This window comes from Plecotus auritus (genome assembly GCF_963455305.1).
Source record: "Plecotus auritus genome assembly, chromosome: 5".
NCBI classification, from domain to species: Eukaryota; Metazoa; Chordata; class Mammalia; order Chiroptera; family Vespertilionidae; genus Plecotus; species Plecotus auritus.
This window is the reverse complement of record NC_137776.1, coordinates 58,581,746-58,597,119: the sequence shown is the minus strand read 5'-3', so window position 1 is coordinate 58,597,119 and position 15,374 is coordinate 58,581,746. Positions and strand designations below refer to the sequence as shown.

Here is a 15,374-nt window from a genome sequence, read left to right as displayed (position 1 = left end):
GAGGGGAAAATAGTAACACCTTTTGTTTTGCTGAAAAAAATATTTTTAAATGAGTTACTTGTTGAAGGATAGCCCTATTCCTTCAAAGTAGAACAGAAGATAAAGTAGCAGTTTGGCTATTCAAAGCCAATGGTTATACACTAGAAAGGCTGACTCAGAGTTAGAATCCAAAAGAGTGAAAATTAATGCACATGGAATATTTAAAGGAGCATAAATAAGATACAGTTTAATCACTAAACATAGTCTCTTCTGGGTATATGATAAAGTAGAAATGGGATGAGTGTGTGTGTGTGTACACATACACATAATTACTTTTATTTTTTGAAACTAAGAGATTTTATTCAAAATTATATGAAACCTGCCTCCTGAAAAGTTTCCTACTTACTGCTGCTGATTTCTTTTCTTTTTTAAAAAATGTATATTTTTATTGATTTTTTACAGAGAGGAAGGGAGAGGGATAGAGAGTCAGAAACATTGATGGGGAAGAAACATTGGTTCAGCAGCCTCTTGCACACCTCCTACTGGGGATGTGCCCGTAACCAAGGTACATGCCCTTGACTGGAATCGAATCTGGGACCTTTCAGTCTGCAGACCGACGCTCTATCCACTGAGCCAAACCAGTTAGGGCTTGCTGCTGATTTCTTATTAAAAAATATTTTTAACAGACAGAAGAGAATCACGGCTTTCAGTTTTATTTTAACTCTAATGCTTGATGTCCTGAAAAGTTCTTGCCTGGGGTCAGGAAAGGTGTGTTCAATTCCTATCTGAATTGAAGTACAGTAGCCATCTAAACCCATCAAGTCCTTTGATCTCTCTGAGCCCCAGAATCCTCATCTGTAAAACAAAGGTGTAGGACTTTACTGTTCCCTTCCTTCCCTGAAATAAGGTTAAGCCCAGGAGCTCATTCTGATTAAACCCACAGCTTCCTAGACCTCTCCCTCGAGATTCTCATTTAGTCGGTCTCGGATGCAGCCAAATATTTTTTATTATTAAAAGTACCCCAAGTGATTGTTATCTTCAGGGAAGTTTGGAAAATTAGATGTTTTGTATAGTCCTTTTAACTTGAACATTCTATGAAATGTTATTTTGACTATTGATGATATTAATGTAATTTTGCAATTATACAGTACCTTCCCTCATTGACAGCAGAATGACTAATAATCCTTGCAATATGCCTGGGAGATGATACAGTCTTAATGAAACATTATAAGTAAGCTCTCCCCTTGCTTTCATGGGGAAAAATATCCCATATAAAAATTATCATTAAATATCCGCCTCCCTCTGCAAGAAGTGAGGCAAATTCATGGTATCTGAGGAGGAAATGAATCATGCTTAGTTTATTTTAACTCATAGTGCTTTTCAATATTTAATAAGGAGAGTGACACACCCAGATTACTCATGCTACTTTCAAGGTAAGAATCTATAGATGGTCTGAATTTGAGCGGGACTAATGACCCCTTGACAGTGTGATGCCTGGCCTCACACATCTTTGTTATTTGGCCAAAAAACCATGTAAGGAGATTATGCAGAAATAAGTAAAGGAGCTAATGAAATAGCAACTAAAGTGTGAAGATCTAAAGACTGTTTCTAGCATAGCAAATGAACCACGGCTGCTTCTAACAGGTTAGCAACACTCCTGCAAAGAAAGCAGCAGGCGCCTGTCCATGAGAATATATATTGGCTACGTCTTTGACTACAGAATGTCTGGGGTGGGGCATAGCATATTCTTGCTTAAAGAAGATGAACCTTACTAAGACCCTGCAGCCAGAATGTGAATTAGGAGGGCTCGCCACTAGGGAATAAAAAGAGGAGGAATTAGCATGACCTAGCAGAGATGATTATTTTAAGAATTTAGAATCATTGGGAATTATTCATTTCTCAAGACAAGATCTTGGCCCAAGTACCAAAGCAAGTATTACACAATAGAAAATCCAGGTCAGTACGGCACCTAATTCTAAGGACCTGAGTTTCTAATGCTGCCAGTCTGTAGGTCTGCCACATATGGCTACTGAACACTACAAAAGTGACTTTCCAAACTAGATTGTGTGATAAATGCAAAATGCACACTAATCTCGAAGACTTGGTATGAAAAAAATGTAAACAATCTCATTAAGTTTTTATATTGATTACACATCGAAATGACAACATTTTGGATATAGTGGATTAAATAAAACATTAAAATTCATTTAAACCTTTTTTAATTTTTAATATGGTTACTAGGAAATTTAAAATTATATATGTAGTTTGCATTAACGTTTATATTGGACAGTGCTGATTTAACATATTTTGGGGATTCAAATATTTATTATGATCATACAGCCAGTGGGAGGCAGTATAGCACAATAGTTAAGAACATGGACTTCCAGTTCCAGGACCAGCGTTTGTACATAATTGCTGCAAAGCCTACCAATTATTTAAATTCTCTATGCCTCAATTTCATTACCTATAAAATGGAAATAATAACAATACATGCTTTATATGGCTGTTGAGGGTATTAAATGAATTAATACATGTAAAGCATCTAGAATAATACCTGGCATATGGTACTAGTAAGGGCTCAATGCTGAGAGTTGCTATTATTACTACAACAAATTCACTCTTCCCCCTTTTCTATCCTCAAGACCGCAAGGGCCTGGAACCGCCAAGTTGGAAGCCATACCCACATCCCTGCCAGGAAGACTTCCCAACTATCATTCTTGCCTGGCCCCTCATGAATGTGGCTCTTATCTTTGAAAGTTTTTCCAGATGTAAGAAAAAAAGATGAGCAAAGCTCTCCCTACATCCACACACCCCTGATGATAACCCTTCACTTGGTTTCTTTTTCAATTTGTTTGGAATTCTTAAGCTCCGTCTCCTCTTTTCCCATTTTGCCTATTTTCTATCCAGGCCTCCCACCAGCTGTCCGAAGTGTCTCTGGTCTTAAAGGGAGAGGGAACTACGGACTCCTGGGAATGGGCTCTGCCCTCAGGGCCCCGAGAGCTCTGGCCTATCTAGCTAGGAAGGCCAACATTTGCCAGGAAGGCAGCCTTCTTGGAGCTGTCAGGTGACTACTGACTACAAAAGCATGGGGGAAGAAAAAACTGCAAAGGCTCAGGGCATCTGAGTGCTCTTGGAAAGATGGCCTATTGATGTGCCACTCAGATTGTGTGGAACAATAAAAGAAAAAACACCAACAGTTTAGTAACAAGGAGGCATTTATCAGCTAAAGGGACGTTTCGCGCGCACACACACACATAAATAAAATAAAAATTAAACCAACTATATACAAAAGCCCCCGAATTAAAAACAGACCCTATTTTGGAAGTTTGTTTTTGTTGCTTGGAACTCGTTTTCCCAATGGAATTAATATTATAAGGGATGGTTTTGATTTAAGAAAAACGTGCTAAAGCCACCGCCACAGTCACAAACTGTGGGTCTAGTTGAAGAATTTGACTTTATAAGACAGACAGTGACAAAATTACTGTAAAATAATTCTTCCTTATACAATAGAATTCACCTTAACTTTCCTTAACTAATGGTCTATGATGCATTTTACATATTCATTTCAAAGAAGTCTATTTACATGAGATTCTCAAGAACACATCTCCAGTTGTACTATGCCCACCTGAGCTCCAAGGTCATGGTCACAATCATAGCCTTGCATCTTGCCTCTTCCCGACCCTTAGCCCTGCAATGTGACATTTTTCTAATCATATTCTCTTGCTTGGTTTCAATGTCTTAAACTTATTTTTTGATTACCTTGGTATTGCTTTGGTTTTTACACTCTGAAGTGATGGCAGTTTGATACTCTTGGTTTCAAATTTAGGACTTAATATTTTGTCAGATACTGACAAGCAAGCACAAACAACAAAACACATGTGCCTTCTAGCCTGCCTTCACTGCTGTTATCTGGGGCAGAACTTAGGCTCCAGGCTTTATGGGGGAGGAGGAGGAAGTTACTGACAAGGTCTGGAAAGGTCTGATTTAGTGCAGTTGTCATTTCTGCTGGAAAGGTTTAGGGACACATTCTTAAAAAAAATAAAATATATATATAGCTTTCAGAGATGGAGGGAGAGGGAGAGAGAAATAGAAACATTAGTGATGAGAGAGAATCATTGATCAGCTCCCTCCAGCATGCCCCACACTGGGGATGGACCCTGAAATCCAGACATGTGCCCTGACTGAGAATCGAACCATGACCTCCTGGTTCATAGGCCGACACAACCACTGAACCACGCTGGCCAGGCGAGGGACACATTCTTAACTGAAGACAGAAAAGGTGGGGCACCTGTGAGTATCCAAGAATGTGGCCAAGGCTGTTAAGGCAGAGTCGCTCAAAGGAGTCCTGAAGCCGTCTGTATCAGAGTTGCCCAGGCCACACTCAGGCCTGCAGGTTCAGGTGAGTCCGATGCTCCCTAACGTTTAACAGCTTCTCAACAAAAGTACCTTTCCCGCTATTCTCTCTCCTCTATATCAACTTCTAGTATAAACTTCTTTCTCCTCTTCACTGGAGATGCGGTTTTTATCTGAGGGCTTCCGGAGTCCCAAGGCGGCTCCAGAAGCTGGTGTGCAAGCAAAGCCACAGAAGCAATGGACTCAGATCACTTCCGCACTTCCTGCTTTGTGTCTTTTTGATTCGGCATTATCATCTAATGACCCATGGCTCTAGGTTATGAATTGGTACATGTTTCCATTTAATCCCTGAGTATTATGTTTCCTATTTTACAGATGGGGAAATAGAGGCAAGTATCTTCCAAAATGTGAAGCAGCTAGTAAGTGGCAGAGCAGGATTTGAACCAAGGTTCACCTGATTCAAAACTCAGTCTCATAGGCTGTTATGCTCCTTCCCATTAGTCTTTCCTAAAGGTACACTTTCCGATTACATTGCATTCAGCCTTTCTGGGAGAGGATGATCTTGTCATCTAGTTTTAGTAAGGGATATTAGAACCTATCAAACCTCTCAGTCATTGGGAAAATAGAGGCATATCATCAAAAATTTGGAAATGTCTTTCCTGGCAAGCTACCCAAAGTGTCTTTCTGGTTGTTTTTTCCTCTCCCATGTAGTATCACTTACCATTGACAATGAAAGGCACACCACTCACCTTTCTCGTTGATGCTGTGAATGATGGTTTTCCCTTCGCTGTCTGTAGTTATTAGGAATGTAATAAGACATTCATTTTCTCCTTGTAGAGAACAGGAAACAGAACTATCCTTTGAGAAGTCTGCAGATAAAGGAATCACTCATTAGGTTAAATGAGTTTCCAAAGAGGTTATTTTGAAAGCAAAGTAGTATTGAGTTTTAATATGCAAAAGGGAAATTTCAACATTGCAGGATAGGAATAGAAAGGACATAAGATTTTCCCCACTGACTGAGGTTTTAGTTTGTACTCACATTCCAGAAGAACAGTTCCAGGTGTGGTCAATCAGGGCTGACCATCAAATGCACCTATCAAACTGATGGGGGCAGGATTTCAATAGAGTAAAAGTACCTCAAGGCAGGTAGGCCCAGCTGTCTTGGGAATAGAATGGCCCTGATTATGGCAATGAGGGGGCTATGTGTTCTTCTTGGCTGAGAGCATCTGGGAGGAAGCCTAGATTACACTTCAGAAAGAGACCACACAGTCCAAACTGATATTGGTACTTCTAAGGGGGTAGGGGAGGGCTTTCCCACAATGCCCTAGTCAAGATTGCTGGCCATGCCGTGTCACAACAATAAATATATATTATTATCAGGAAACAGAGATTGAAATGTTATGTAGCTCAGGGACCAGCAAGATAAAGGTAAAGCTCAGATAAAAAAGAACCCAGGATAACAGTTTGATTGACCCTTCAGCATAGCCCCTTTCTTAATTTAAAAAAAAAAAAATCAATTTTTCCTTAAATCTTTCCAAATAGAAATTATTTTCTTGCTGAGCTTATTCAAGAAGCAGAAAATGAATTTCATATCAGAAATTGAAAGATGTTAATACTATTTATCAGAGATTCTAATGGCCTGCATCTATGCCAAAATTATATAGCATTTTCCCAATTAAAAACAACTTGCTTTAAGTTCTGCTATGTTACAAGTTGGAGGCTTTTTATTGTTATAGTTACAAACATTTTTACGGAAACCTGTAAATAGAATGATTGTTTGTTATTAACCTAAAATTTTAAGACAAATCCAGTTTTAGTATACTAAGACTTAGTGGGTCAGAATATTAAAATAGGACTGTCCCAGATAATCTTGGACATACTCTTGCTAGACCTATAACTTTTCTCAGTGCTTAAATATAAAAAAGGATTTCAATGAAACAGAATCTATATGTGTTGCTCTGACTCTAACAAAGAGAACTTAATAGGATTTTTGTTGTTGTTGTTCAGCATTGCCATACTCATAGAAAGACAGAAATATATAAGCTATTTTGCATTCAATCTCTAAGATAAAAATCTCACGTTAGGATCTGAGAGGTATGCCTATATTATCTATGAAAACAGGGACTAGTAAAACTTTTAGTATTATTACTAAGATTTCAGATGATAGGTTTAAGTGTTTTTGAGTCCACTAGAAGGAATATTAAGAAATCTTATTAATGCACACAGGAATATTAAGAAATCTAATTACAAATCATTCTCATTTGGTCATTCCTAAATGTTTATGATTACCTAAATCACCTGGGAGTTCTGGAAATATGGATTTCAGGGGCCCAACCCTGGGCATTCTGATTTGGGAGGTCATCAGTATACACAGGCATTTGTATTTGAGTGAGTTGTTTAATAGTATTTTTAATAAGGTGATTCTAATTAAGAGATTTGGGAACCTCCGGGCAACACTTGATTAATGTAATTTGTGTTATTTCATATGCTTGATACCAACAGAACTGTCTATATATAATTCATACTTTGGTTATTTCTAGATGGCCTTCAACACACATCCTTCTGCCACACCACTCGGTGAACTAGGATTTATCCAGCCTTGGGAAGTATGCCATTTCCTGTCAGACTGTTTTTCTCCTTCCCTCCCTCTCTCCACCACGACAGCGCATACCCACTCTGTTCCTCTCGAGCTTACTTAATGGAACATTTTATTCTCAGGTAGAAAATATGTGGATAGCTTATAATACTCCTTTCAGTAATATTAATCCTACTTTTTTTATTTTCTTTTAAATAGCTATGTCAAAGCACAGGGAGGCTTAATTTACTTGGCCAGGATTATTTAAGTTTTAATGGAACTGCTAATATGACCTTTGAGTCATGACTCCCTTCTTGCTTTAATTACTTCACCACTCCTTTTCATGACGGTTATGACTTTAGACTTGGCCCGCTTCACAGTGTTTGGGTATTAAAATGGTATTATTGAATGTGCAATGTAAGGGTCCAGCTTGGGCTGGAGATTTGCATAATTAGCTGCTAAGGTTTTCTTTTGTTGTTCATAAGAAATGGACCTTCCTTTTTTCCCCCACCTTTATGAGTGTCAGCAGTGCTGTGCTAGAATAATACAAGGAAAATAAGATCTCAGGCAGTCCATGAAATCATACTTAGAAAAGGAAGAAATGTGAGAATGGAGTGAGGAGGCTGGGGTCTAGGGAGGTCTAGGAAAAATGTGGAAAACATAAACCGCCGGCACCACTGAATCAAGATAACTGTGTGTTTAAGACCTCTGCTCTGGGGCCAAGTCAGTAGTTCTCAGAGAAAACAGTTTCCCAAGCAGAAAAAAAGGCTTCTGTGGTTGATAAGTGTGAGTACTTAAAATATGGTGTATTTAAGTATAGCAACCTTTCTTTGCCTCTCCTGAAAATTTGCAATGTACATTTAACATCATGTGCATAGGAACTCTAAGGAGTTCTTTAAGGAAACAAAAGGTGTAGCTTCCCATTTCCAAAATTCATGTGGCCATGGGTGCGTAGTTTCCCATTTAACATGTTTGGAATTAGTGTCCCATGGAACACGGTTTAAGCAACAAAGCTCCGAGTACATGAATGTTGGGGTAAATGAACAATGTCTCTTTCTGCAAAATGGATCAAGTAAAATTAAACTGCATGTCCCTGGAAATGCTCACACAAATCACCATAGCACAGGTGGGGAACGATTTATTTGGATTATAAAGTTATACTTATGTTACCTCCATGTCCTAGTTGGGGAAGGAAGGGCTGATAAAGACCCCGTGGAAGGACAAATATGTTGTGATAATTTCAAGGTGATATGATCAATAAGTTAACTGGGTGAGTAACTTGAAATAGGACTTATTAGAAAAATGACTTTTTAATTCACAGGCTAATGAATACATATTTTTCTTAAATTCATCGAGATTAGTGCTTTTAAATGGTATTAGAAATGCAATTATTGTTTTTAATTTCTGAGTTAGAAATAGTTGCATTCCCCTCTTTTGAAGATAATACAAAAAATAATAATGCAAATATTTTAAATGCCACTTGAGATTTAGTCTTCTAAGCACTTATGATTATGTACTTAGAAAATTGTGTATTTAAATATGGTAACCCTCTGTTCACGATTTCCATGTTTCCAAGGTTCACTCGCCTTTTCCCCTCAGCACATTAGATTTCTCCGGCTGCTACTGCATAGGGTTCTAGTCATTTTCAGGGCATTTTCTGCAATTTTTAGTCATTTCTTGGAAATATCTGGTAAATATCCCAAATGGTTGGTGTGAAATGAAGGCAGAAGGATATGCTGAGATTTGTACTAGTTACTAATCTGGGCAGTCCACAAATGCCACTTTCCTGAGTACTCTCACAGCATCTTACCTTCGGTATCGGTGTAAGGTATACACCATTTTGTCCAATTTACAGCTATTTGGCACATTTTTCTTTATTTACCAGAAAAAACAAAGACGAGGGGTTTTATGAGCACCAATCAGGCCCTTTCATCTAGGGTTATTCAATAGTGCACAGTCAGAGATCTCAAGTTTGAAACAATGTAGGTAATTTAAAAAAAAAATGTAAATGCCACTAACTTATTCCTCCTTGAAAATGGATTAATTTTGGTATTCTGATTCCATATATTCAAGTGTGTCATGAATTATTGTCTTGATTACACCACTTCGCCTGAGATACATCTTGGTGGCATCTGTACAGCGTGCAGAGCAGCCGTTCTAGCTGAACAGCATAATAACGCAGAGTGTGTGGTGGGTGAAACACCAATCCCCTCAGATTGTCCCTTTGAGAGGAGTCAGTCATCTTCTTTGTCTTAATGTCCACAAATTACTTTTCCAGCTAAAACACAGCCCATTTGAATATTTGAGATGCCAATTTGCCATGAGAAAAAAATATAATTTTAAGTAATTACGTTTAAAAATGACAGGTGAAAACAAGAGCAGGGCTTGCTAAGCAGTTAAAGGTAACAGGCCCTTCTCATATTCTGAGAGTGAGACAACGGAGAATTGAGGATGCCCATGTAGAGCCCATGTTTGGAAAGTTGGGAGTAAAAGCATACAGAGGGGAGAGGAAGAAAATGGGTCCACTAATCAGAAACTGCCCGGTGTCTGAGGGCTCTATCAGGAGGCCCATAGTATAACTTGCTTTGTCCTATTTTGAAATATAGCAATTGGATAATAGGGGACAATTTCAGGCATGGGGGTTAACATTTAGGTATTGCTTCAATTTTCTTCCTTCTAATTCAAACAATATAGCATTCTGGAATTCTCTATAGTTGTATCTGTTAAGGAGAGGTGAACTTGCCCACAGAGCTGACGTCAAATAGAATAGCCATGACTTTAAATGTCTTGTATCCCCAACCACCTGGTGTTTAGCCTTATGGAATACATTTCCCCTTAATAACTAATATGAGGCAATGAATGCCCTGGTACAAATGAAGTCCAGCTATTGGAAAGCCCACCACAGAGTTGGTGCCTCTCAAGAACTATGCAAAGAAAAGGAAAGCAATTTAAGACAAGCAGAACCTTCTTCTTCATTGATGGTCACACCAGCTAGTTTGCATTTGTCAACACACTCTTCTCTGGCCTGGTCATCTGCAGACAGGTGGCATTCAATGCAGCTCCTGGGAACATTATTCAACAGTTTATCAGTTCATGTTGGCAGCTGGGATAGTGCTTAATGCTGTTACTGTGGTACATGCTAAAGGCGGGTCTCAGAGAGGACGGTGCCTTTTGTTACTTTCAAAGGTAGTTGGGTGATGTCCAAGAGGAAACTGCTTTATTCTGAATTCCACTCAGTAATCAATGTTCCCTGAGCCAGCCCTGATAATAGCTACTATCCTCATTATCTCTAATGATTGTTTAAGTTAGAAAAATAAAAGTCAACAAAAAACCACCCCCCAATTATTTTGGTATTTTATTTTGCTATGTTTTCATTTTATATTTTTCCTGGGAAGGGCTTAGGCTGCTAAAATATAATTACAGAGTAGACAAAGTCTGAATTTCTGACAGAAATGGTCTGTATCTTAACAAAACTTCATCTATGTCATGAATGACTTTTTTTAAGATTCACTTTCCTGTAACTCTTTTGAATGCATCCAAGCCTTGACAGGGGTATTTTCAAAAGGTAAGGATTGTAGACTGGGTCTGCATTAATACAAGCTTTTTAATAAAGATTGCTACTTATAGAAAAGTGTATTTCCCAAAGCATAGCCCAGGAATTAAGCCATTGTAATGATGTCTCTATAGCAAAGTAAAACTTTGATCCTGAATTTATCTTGTGCTGAAAATCACTACAAACAGATTGCGTTTGGAGTAACCCAAAACAGCAAATGTTGTCTTACTGTGGGCACATCATGGTGCCTCTCTCTTCCTCTGGCCATGGACATGTACACTCTTCTACTAGTAAGTGCTGGAAACATTCCCCACCCCCACCCATGCCTTGTCACATCTCAGCTGGAACCTCCTTCCTCAGACAAGTCTTCCATGACCCTTCCCAGTTAGTTCCCTTGCAGTAGAAGCCTCCGAGTTCCTCTGTAGGAAGGGCTTAAGAGCAGCGCAATCTATGTGGGAGTGGGGATAGAAGTCTTGTCTGAGAGTTTCCTTGCATTGCGTGCATATTGCATTTATCTATGTTATATATTTATATGGAGTGGCTTTGCAGGGGGCTGCTGGAGATTGTGGAAGCCCTTAGAACCTCTACCCCTTTGGGCATCTCATTGATGGCTGCCCAAGCTAGTCTGGGAGCCCTATCTCCTGTCATACATACAGTTCCTGCCATATAGCACCCTATATATCTCCTGTTGTAACTGTCAGCCCAGATATCATCATAACTATTTTTGTTCTTTTTAAATTTTATTTTTCAATTACAGTTTACCTACAACAATATTTTCTGTTAGTTTCAGATATACAGAATAGTGGTTAGACTATCATTTACCTTTCAAAGTATTTCCCTTGATATTTGTAGCACACTCATCATCATTACTTTTAAAAATATCTGTCTTTCCCACTAGATTCTCAGCACCTGTAATGGTAGAAACTATAACAGGTCCTGTCATCACTGTGTGCCCATTTGAATACAATCCATTTGATTCTGGCATGATTTCTGGCTTAGAGAAGGTACTTAATACCTACTTAATAAATAAATGCATGAGTGAATAAATGGAAGAATGGACTTATCTTAAAACTAACGTAAATACCACAAAGATCACTCTGATTCCTCAAATTTAATCTACTTGACTATGCATTTCTTATCTTATAAATCAGATTTAAGATTGAATCATGTTTACAGAGATGACAAAATAGAAAAATAATATAAGAAACATCTTAAAAGGACATTTTACTTTAAATTCTATTCATCTAAGTCTATGTCCCCATCCTTCTCTTGACATATGTCCAGGCACAGTGACAGAGAAGTTTTAACACCTGAATGGTGAATACCACTGACTGAATGTTGATTTTTTTACTTCATTTACATTAGAAATGCAAATGCCATCATTTGGGGTACCAAAGTTAATGAAAATATGAGGTGTTTAAGCATGTTTGCTGCAAAATACATCATGCACTGCAATGTCATAACAGCGAATTTGGAGACTTGTTTCACTTAACCTACAAATATTGTCCCACTTCCATTAAGAAGTTAGCTGTCAGCCCTCAGTTGGTTGGGCATGGTCTTGTGTACTGAAAGGTTGCCAGTTAATTCCCAGTCAGGGCACATGCGCAAGTTTCAGGCTTGATCCCTGGTAATGGCTGTGCAGGAGGCAGCCATCAATGTTTCACTCTTACATCTATGTTTCTCTCTCACTCCTGCTCTCCCTAAAAAAAAAAAAAAAAAAAAAAAGCAAAAAAAAAGCAAAAAAAAAAAAGCTAGCTGACAACCAAAGAAATAGTTTCTTTATTGGAAAATAAGAAAATGTGTTTTGTTTTTTGTTGTTGTTCATTTGGTATGAAAGATTACACAATACCCAATAGTCGTGCAGAATGATAACCAAAGGAAGGAGCCAAAGAGCATGAGTGGTAAAGAAGGAAGAAAATTGAAAGCCAAGATTGTGTTTCTGCCACTTTGCTTTCATGGGTCTATAGATAGGAATGAATCAGTAAGGTCAGGCTATGAACTTCTAGATAAGAAGTTTATCTGTTTCCCCTGAAAAAATACTGAATGTGGGTGTCGTCAGTCTACCCCCAGGGCACTCCTTCTGTGTGGCTGGCTTTGTAACTGAGAGGTGATCTGATATTATCAGTGTGGGACATCGGCTCAGCTTCCCCTGCTGGTTTCTAGCAGAAATGTGACATTGTGGTCCTGGGTAATCAGGACTGAGAGAGAGGCCAGTGAAGGACTGGCGTTCCAGGCTGTGTGTTTCCGCGGATACTTGGAGACCAAATCCAGCAAAAGAACCTGAGGTCTGAGTTTATAAAGTGTCACTATGACTTGGATCATCAGGAAATATATGGACAAAGGGGACTGAAGAAAGTTGAGACATTACCGTTTAGAGTTGCAGGGATCGCCACAGGTAGGACAGCGTTCACAGGTCGGTCCTGAGGCTCCGGGGTGTGTGCAAACACACTTGCCACAGACGCAGTCGCCTCGCCCGCTGCAGAGCACCCCGTCTTCAGAGATGCATGAGTCCGTACTGGTCGTGCAGTTACAGTACTCGCCGGTCCAGCCACTCCTGCACACACACTCGCCACAGTCACAGTCGCCGTTATCTGTAAAACAAAACGCTGTTTCTTAGGGTCAAAACCACTTTCTGATTTGGGGCACCATCTTTTCTGTTTACCTTTAAACACCATCAAAACGATGAGGGAGAAAAAAGTGAGTGTGTCTTGGGGGGGGGGGAGGGAGGGAAGGGAGTGAGTGTAGATATATTTTATGAAGTATATTGTGCTAACTGTATTTATTTATTGATCTGGTCTCTTAACTGAAGACCAGCTTGCTTACCTGATGTTATATCAAAGAGAATTCATAGCCAGATGAAAAGAGATAATTGCTTTTACAATATTTTGCTTTAAATTTGGGTGCCATAGCATAAAGATACAAGACAGACCTGGATAATACCCCATCTTTACAGCACTCAATCTCGATGATCATGAAAACCTCATCTGTAAAATAGAAAGAATAAGATCTACTTCCAATGGTTGTGCTCAGTGAGACAATGTGTCCGTCTCCTGGCTCTGCATTCACTCATTAGATGTCCTACAGACATACGGTGAGTACTCAACAAATTCATTTATTTAACAAACTTTAATTGGACATATATCATGTGCAAAATATTGTATAAGGCATGGTGATACAAAATTAAATAAGACAAGGCCCCTGAGCTTATAGTCTAGTGTTAGGAGACAGACAAATAAATACTACTACTAATAAATACAATATAATATAATCATTGTTATACTCATGGGGAAGAGTTTCCAAATTAGACTAGAGATCTGGGAAGTTTTTAGAGGAAGTGATGTCTGAGCTGATTTTGAAAGATAAAGGTAGAAGGAAGATAGAAGACAATGACATGCATTTTAAGCAGAGAAAACAGGTTAACACCAGAAGTGTGTCATCGTGTGACCTGCGTAATACCCACAGTAGTTTCATATAGACAGAGCCAAAGGTGTGGCGGGAGGGGAGGGGGAAAAGGTCTGCAAAAAGTCAGAAATCACATCATGGAAAGCTTTATGGACTAAAGTAAGAACTTTTGTCCCAAAAGTTATGGAATTTTAAGTAGGGGAGAGACCTGAACAGATAGATATGTCTCTAGAAATGTCCTGGCATCAGTAGAGAGGGTCAAACTAGAGATGGGAAAACCAGTTTGGAAAATATCAGACCCTGCATCTTTGGGAATGGAGAGGAAAGGGTATGCAACCAGGGAATTGTTTAGGGTGTGGGTGCGATCGTTGCTGGGTGGAAGAGGAGGGAAGAGATAGAGGGGTAGAATCCTCCCCAGGTGACCAGACTGGGCTGCTAGCTGGATGGTGGGCTTTCCACTGACCTGGAATGGAAACTAGTTCATGCTCTGTCTTATCCCCAGTGCCTGGCATAGAGTAGTGCTTCATTATTGAATGAACAGTTTGCTCGGAAGCAGAGGAGGAGGAGAAGTTTTGAGTGGGGACAAAATGAGTTCATTTTTCATTCTGTTGAGTGAGTATGAGCGACCTGTGTGACATCCTAGTAGGCAGCTGAATACAGTTGACCTTTGAACAAAACGGGGGTTAGGGATGGTGCTGACCACCCCCCCGCCAACACACACAGTCAAAATCTGCTTATAACTTTTGACCCCCAAAAAACTTAACAACTAATAGCCTACTGTTGACTAGAAAGAAACCTTACTGATAGCATAACAGTTGCTTAACAATTGCTATGTATGTTATATGTATGATATAATGTATTTATACAATAAAGAGAAAATGAAATGTTATTAAGAAAATCATAAAGAACAGAAAATACATTTACAGTATTTATGGACCCACACAGTTTAAGCATGTGTTGTTTAAGGGTCAACTGTATGTATGTATATGGACCTGAAGCGTGTGGTTTGGGATCCATTAAAGCTTGATGGCAGTTGAAGTTGTTGTGAATCAGGTAGATCATCTGCAGTGGTCAGCAAACTGCGGCTCGCGAGCCACATGTGGCTCGCGAGCCGTGGTTTGCCGCCCTGTTGACTAATGAGTTTGCAGACCACTGACCTAGACTCTCGATTCCAATAATTACAGGCTGTTGTTGTTCCTTGTGATTAAGCCCCTATCCCAGTGGTCAGCAAACTCATTAGTCAACAGAGCGGCAAACCGCGGCTCGCGAGCCGCATGTGGCTCGCGAGCCACAGTTTGCCAAACACTGAAGGGGATGCAGATGGAGTGAGACACTCCCTGGAGAGCATCAGAATTTAAAATGCAGTCAAAGTAAAGGATGCTTTCAGAGGTAAGAGGGGAATCAGAAGATGTTGCAGAAGCCCAGGGCAGAGACAGCTTGAAGGAGGATGGAGACTTGCTACAGGCAAGCAGCTCATCCAGTCCTGAAAAGCTCCTTTTGGATCTGGCCGCA

At 39.4% G+C, this 15,374-nt stretch overlaps 1 protein-coding gene across 2 annotated transcripts in view; it reads right to left on the bottom strand.

Moving 5' to 3' along the window:
• ITGB6 (integrin subunit beta 6) overlaps positions 1 to 15,374 on the bottom strand; it is a 132,151-nt gene that overhangs the window by 8,485 nt on the left and 108,292 nt on the right. For both annotated transcript variants that reach the window (XM_080669081.1, XM_080669082.1), the window contains 3 exons: positions 12,829 to 13,051; positions 9,872 to 9,969; positions 5,082 to 5,201 (listed from right to left, as the gene is read on the bottom strand). In XM_080669081.1, the coding sequence (XP_080525207.1) occupies positions 5,082 to 5,201; positions 9,872 to 9,969; positions 12,829 to 13,051 (441 nt within the window). The remainder of the gene's footprint in view (positions 1 to 5,081; positions 5,202 to 9,871; positions 9,970 to 12,828; positions 13,052 to 15,374) is intronic.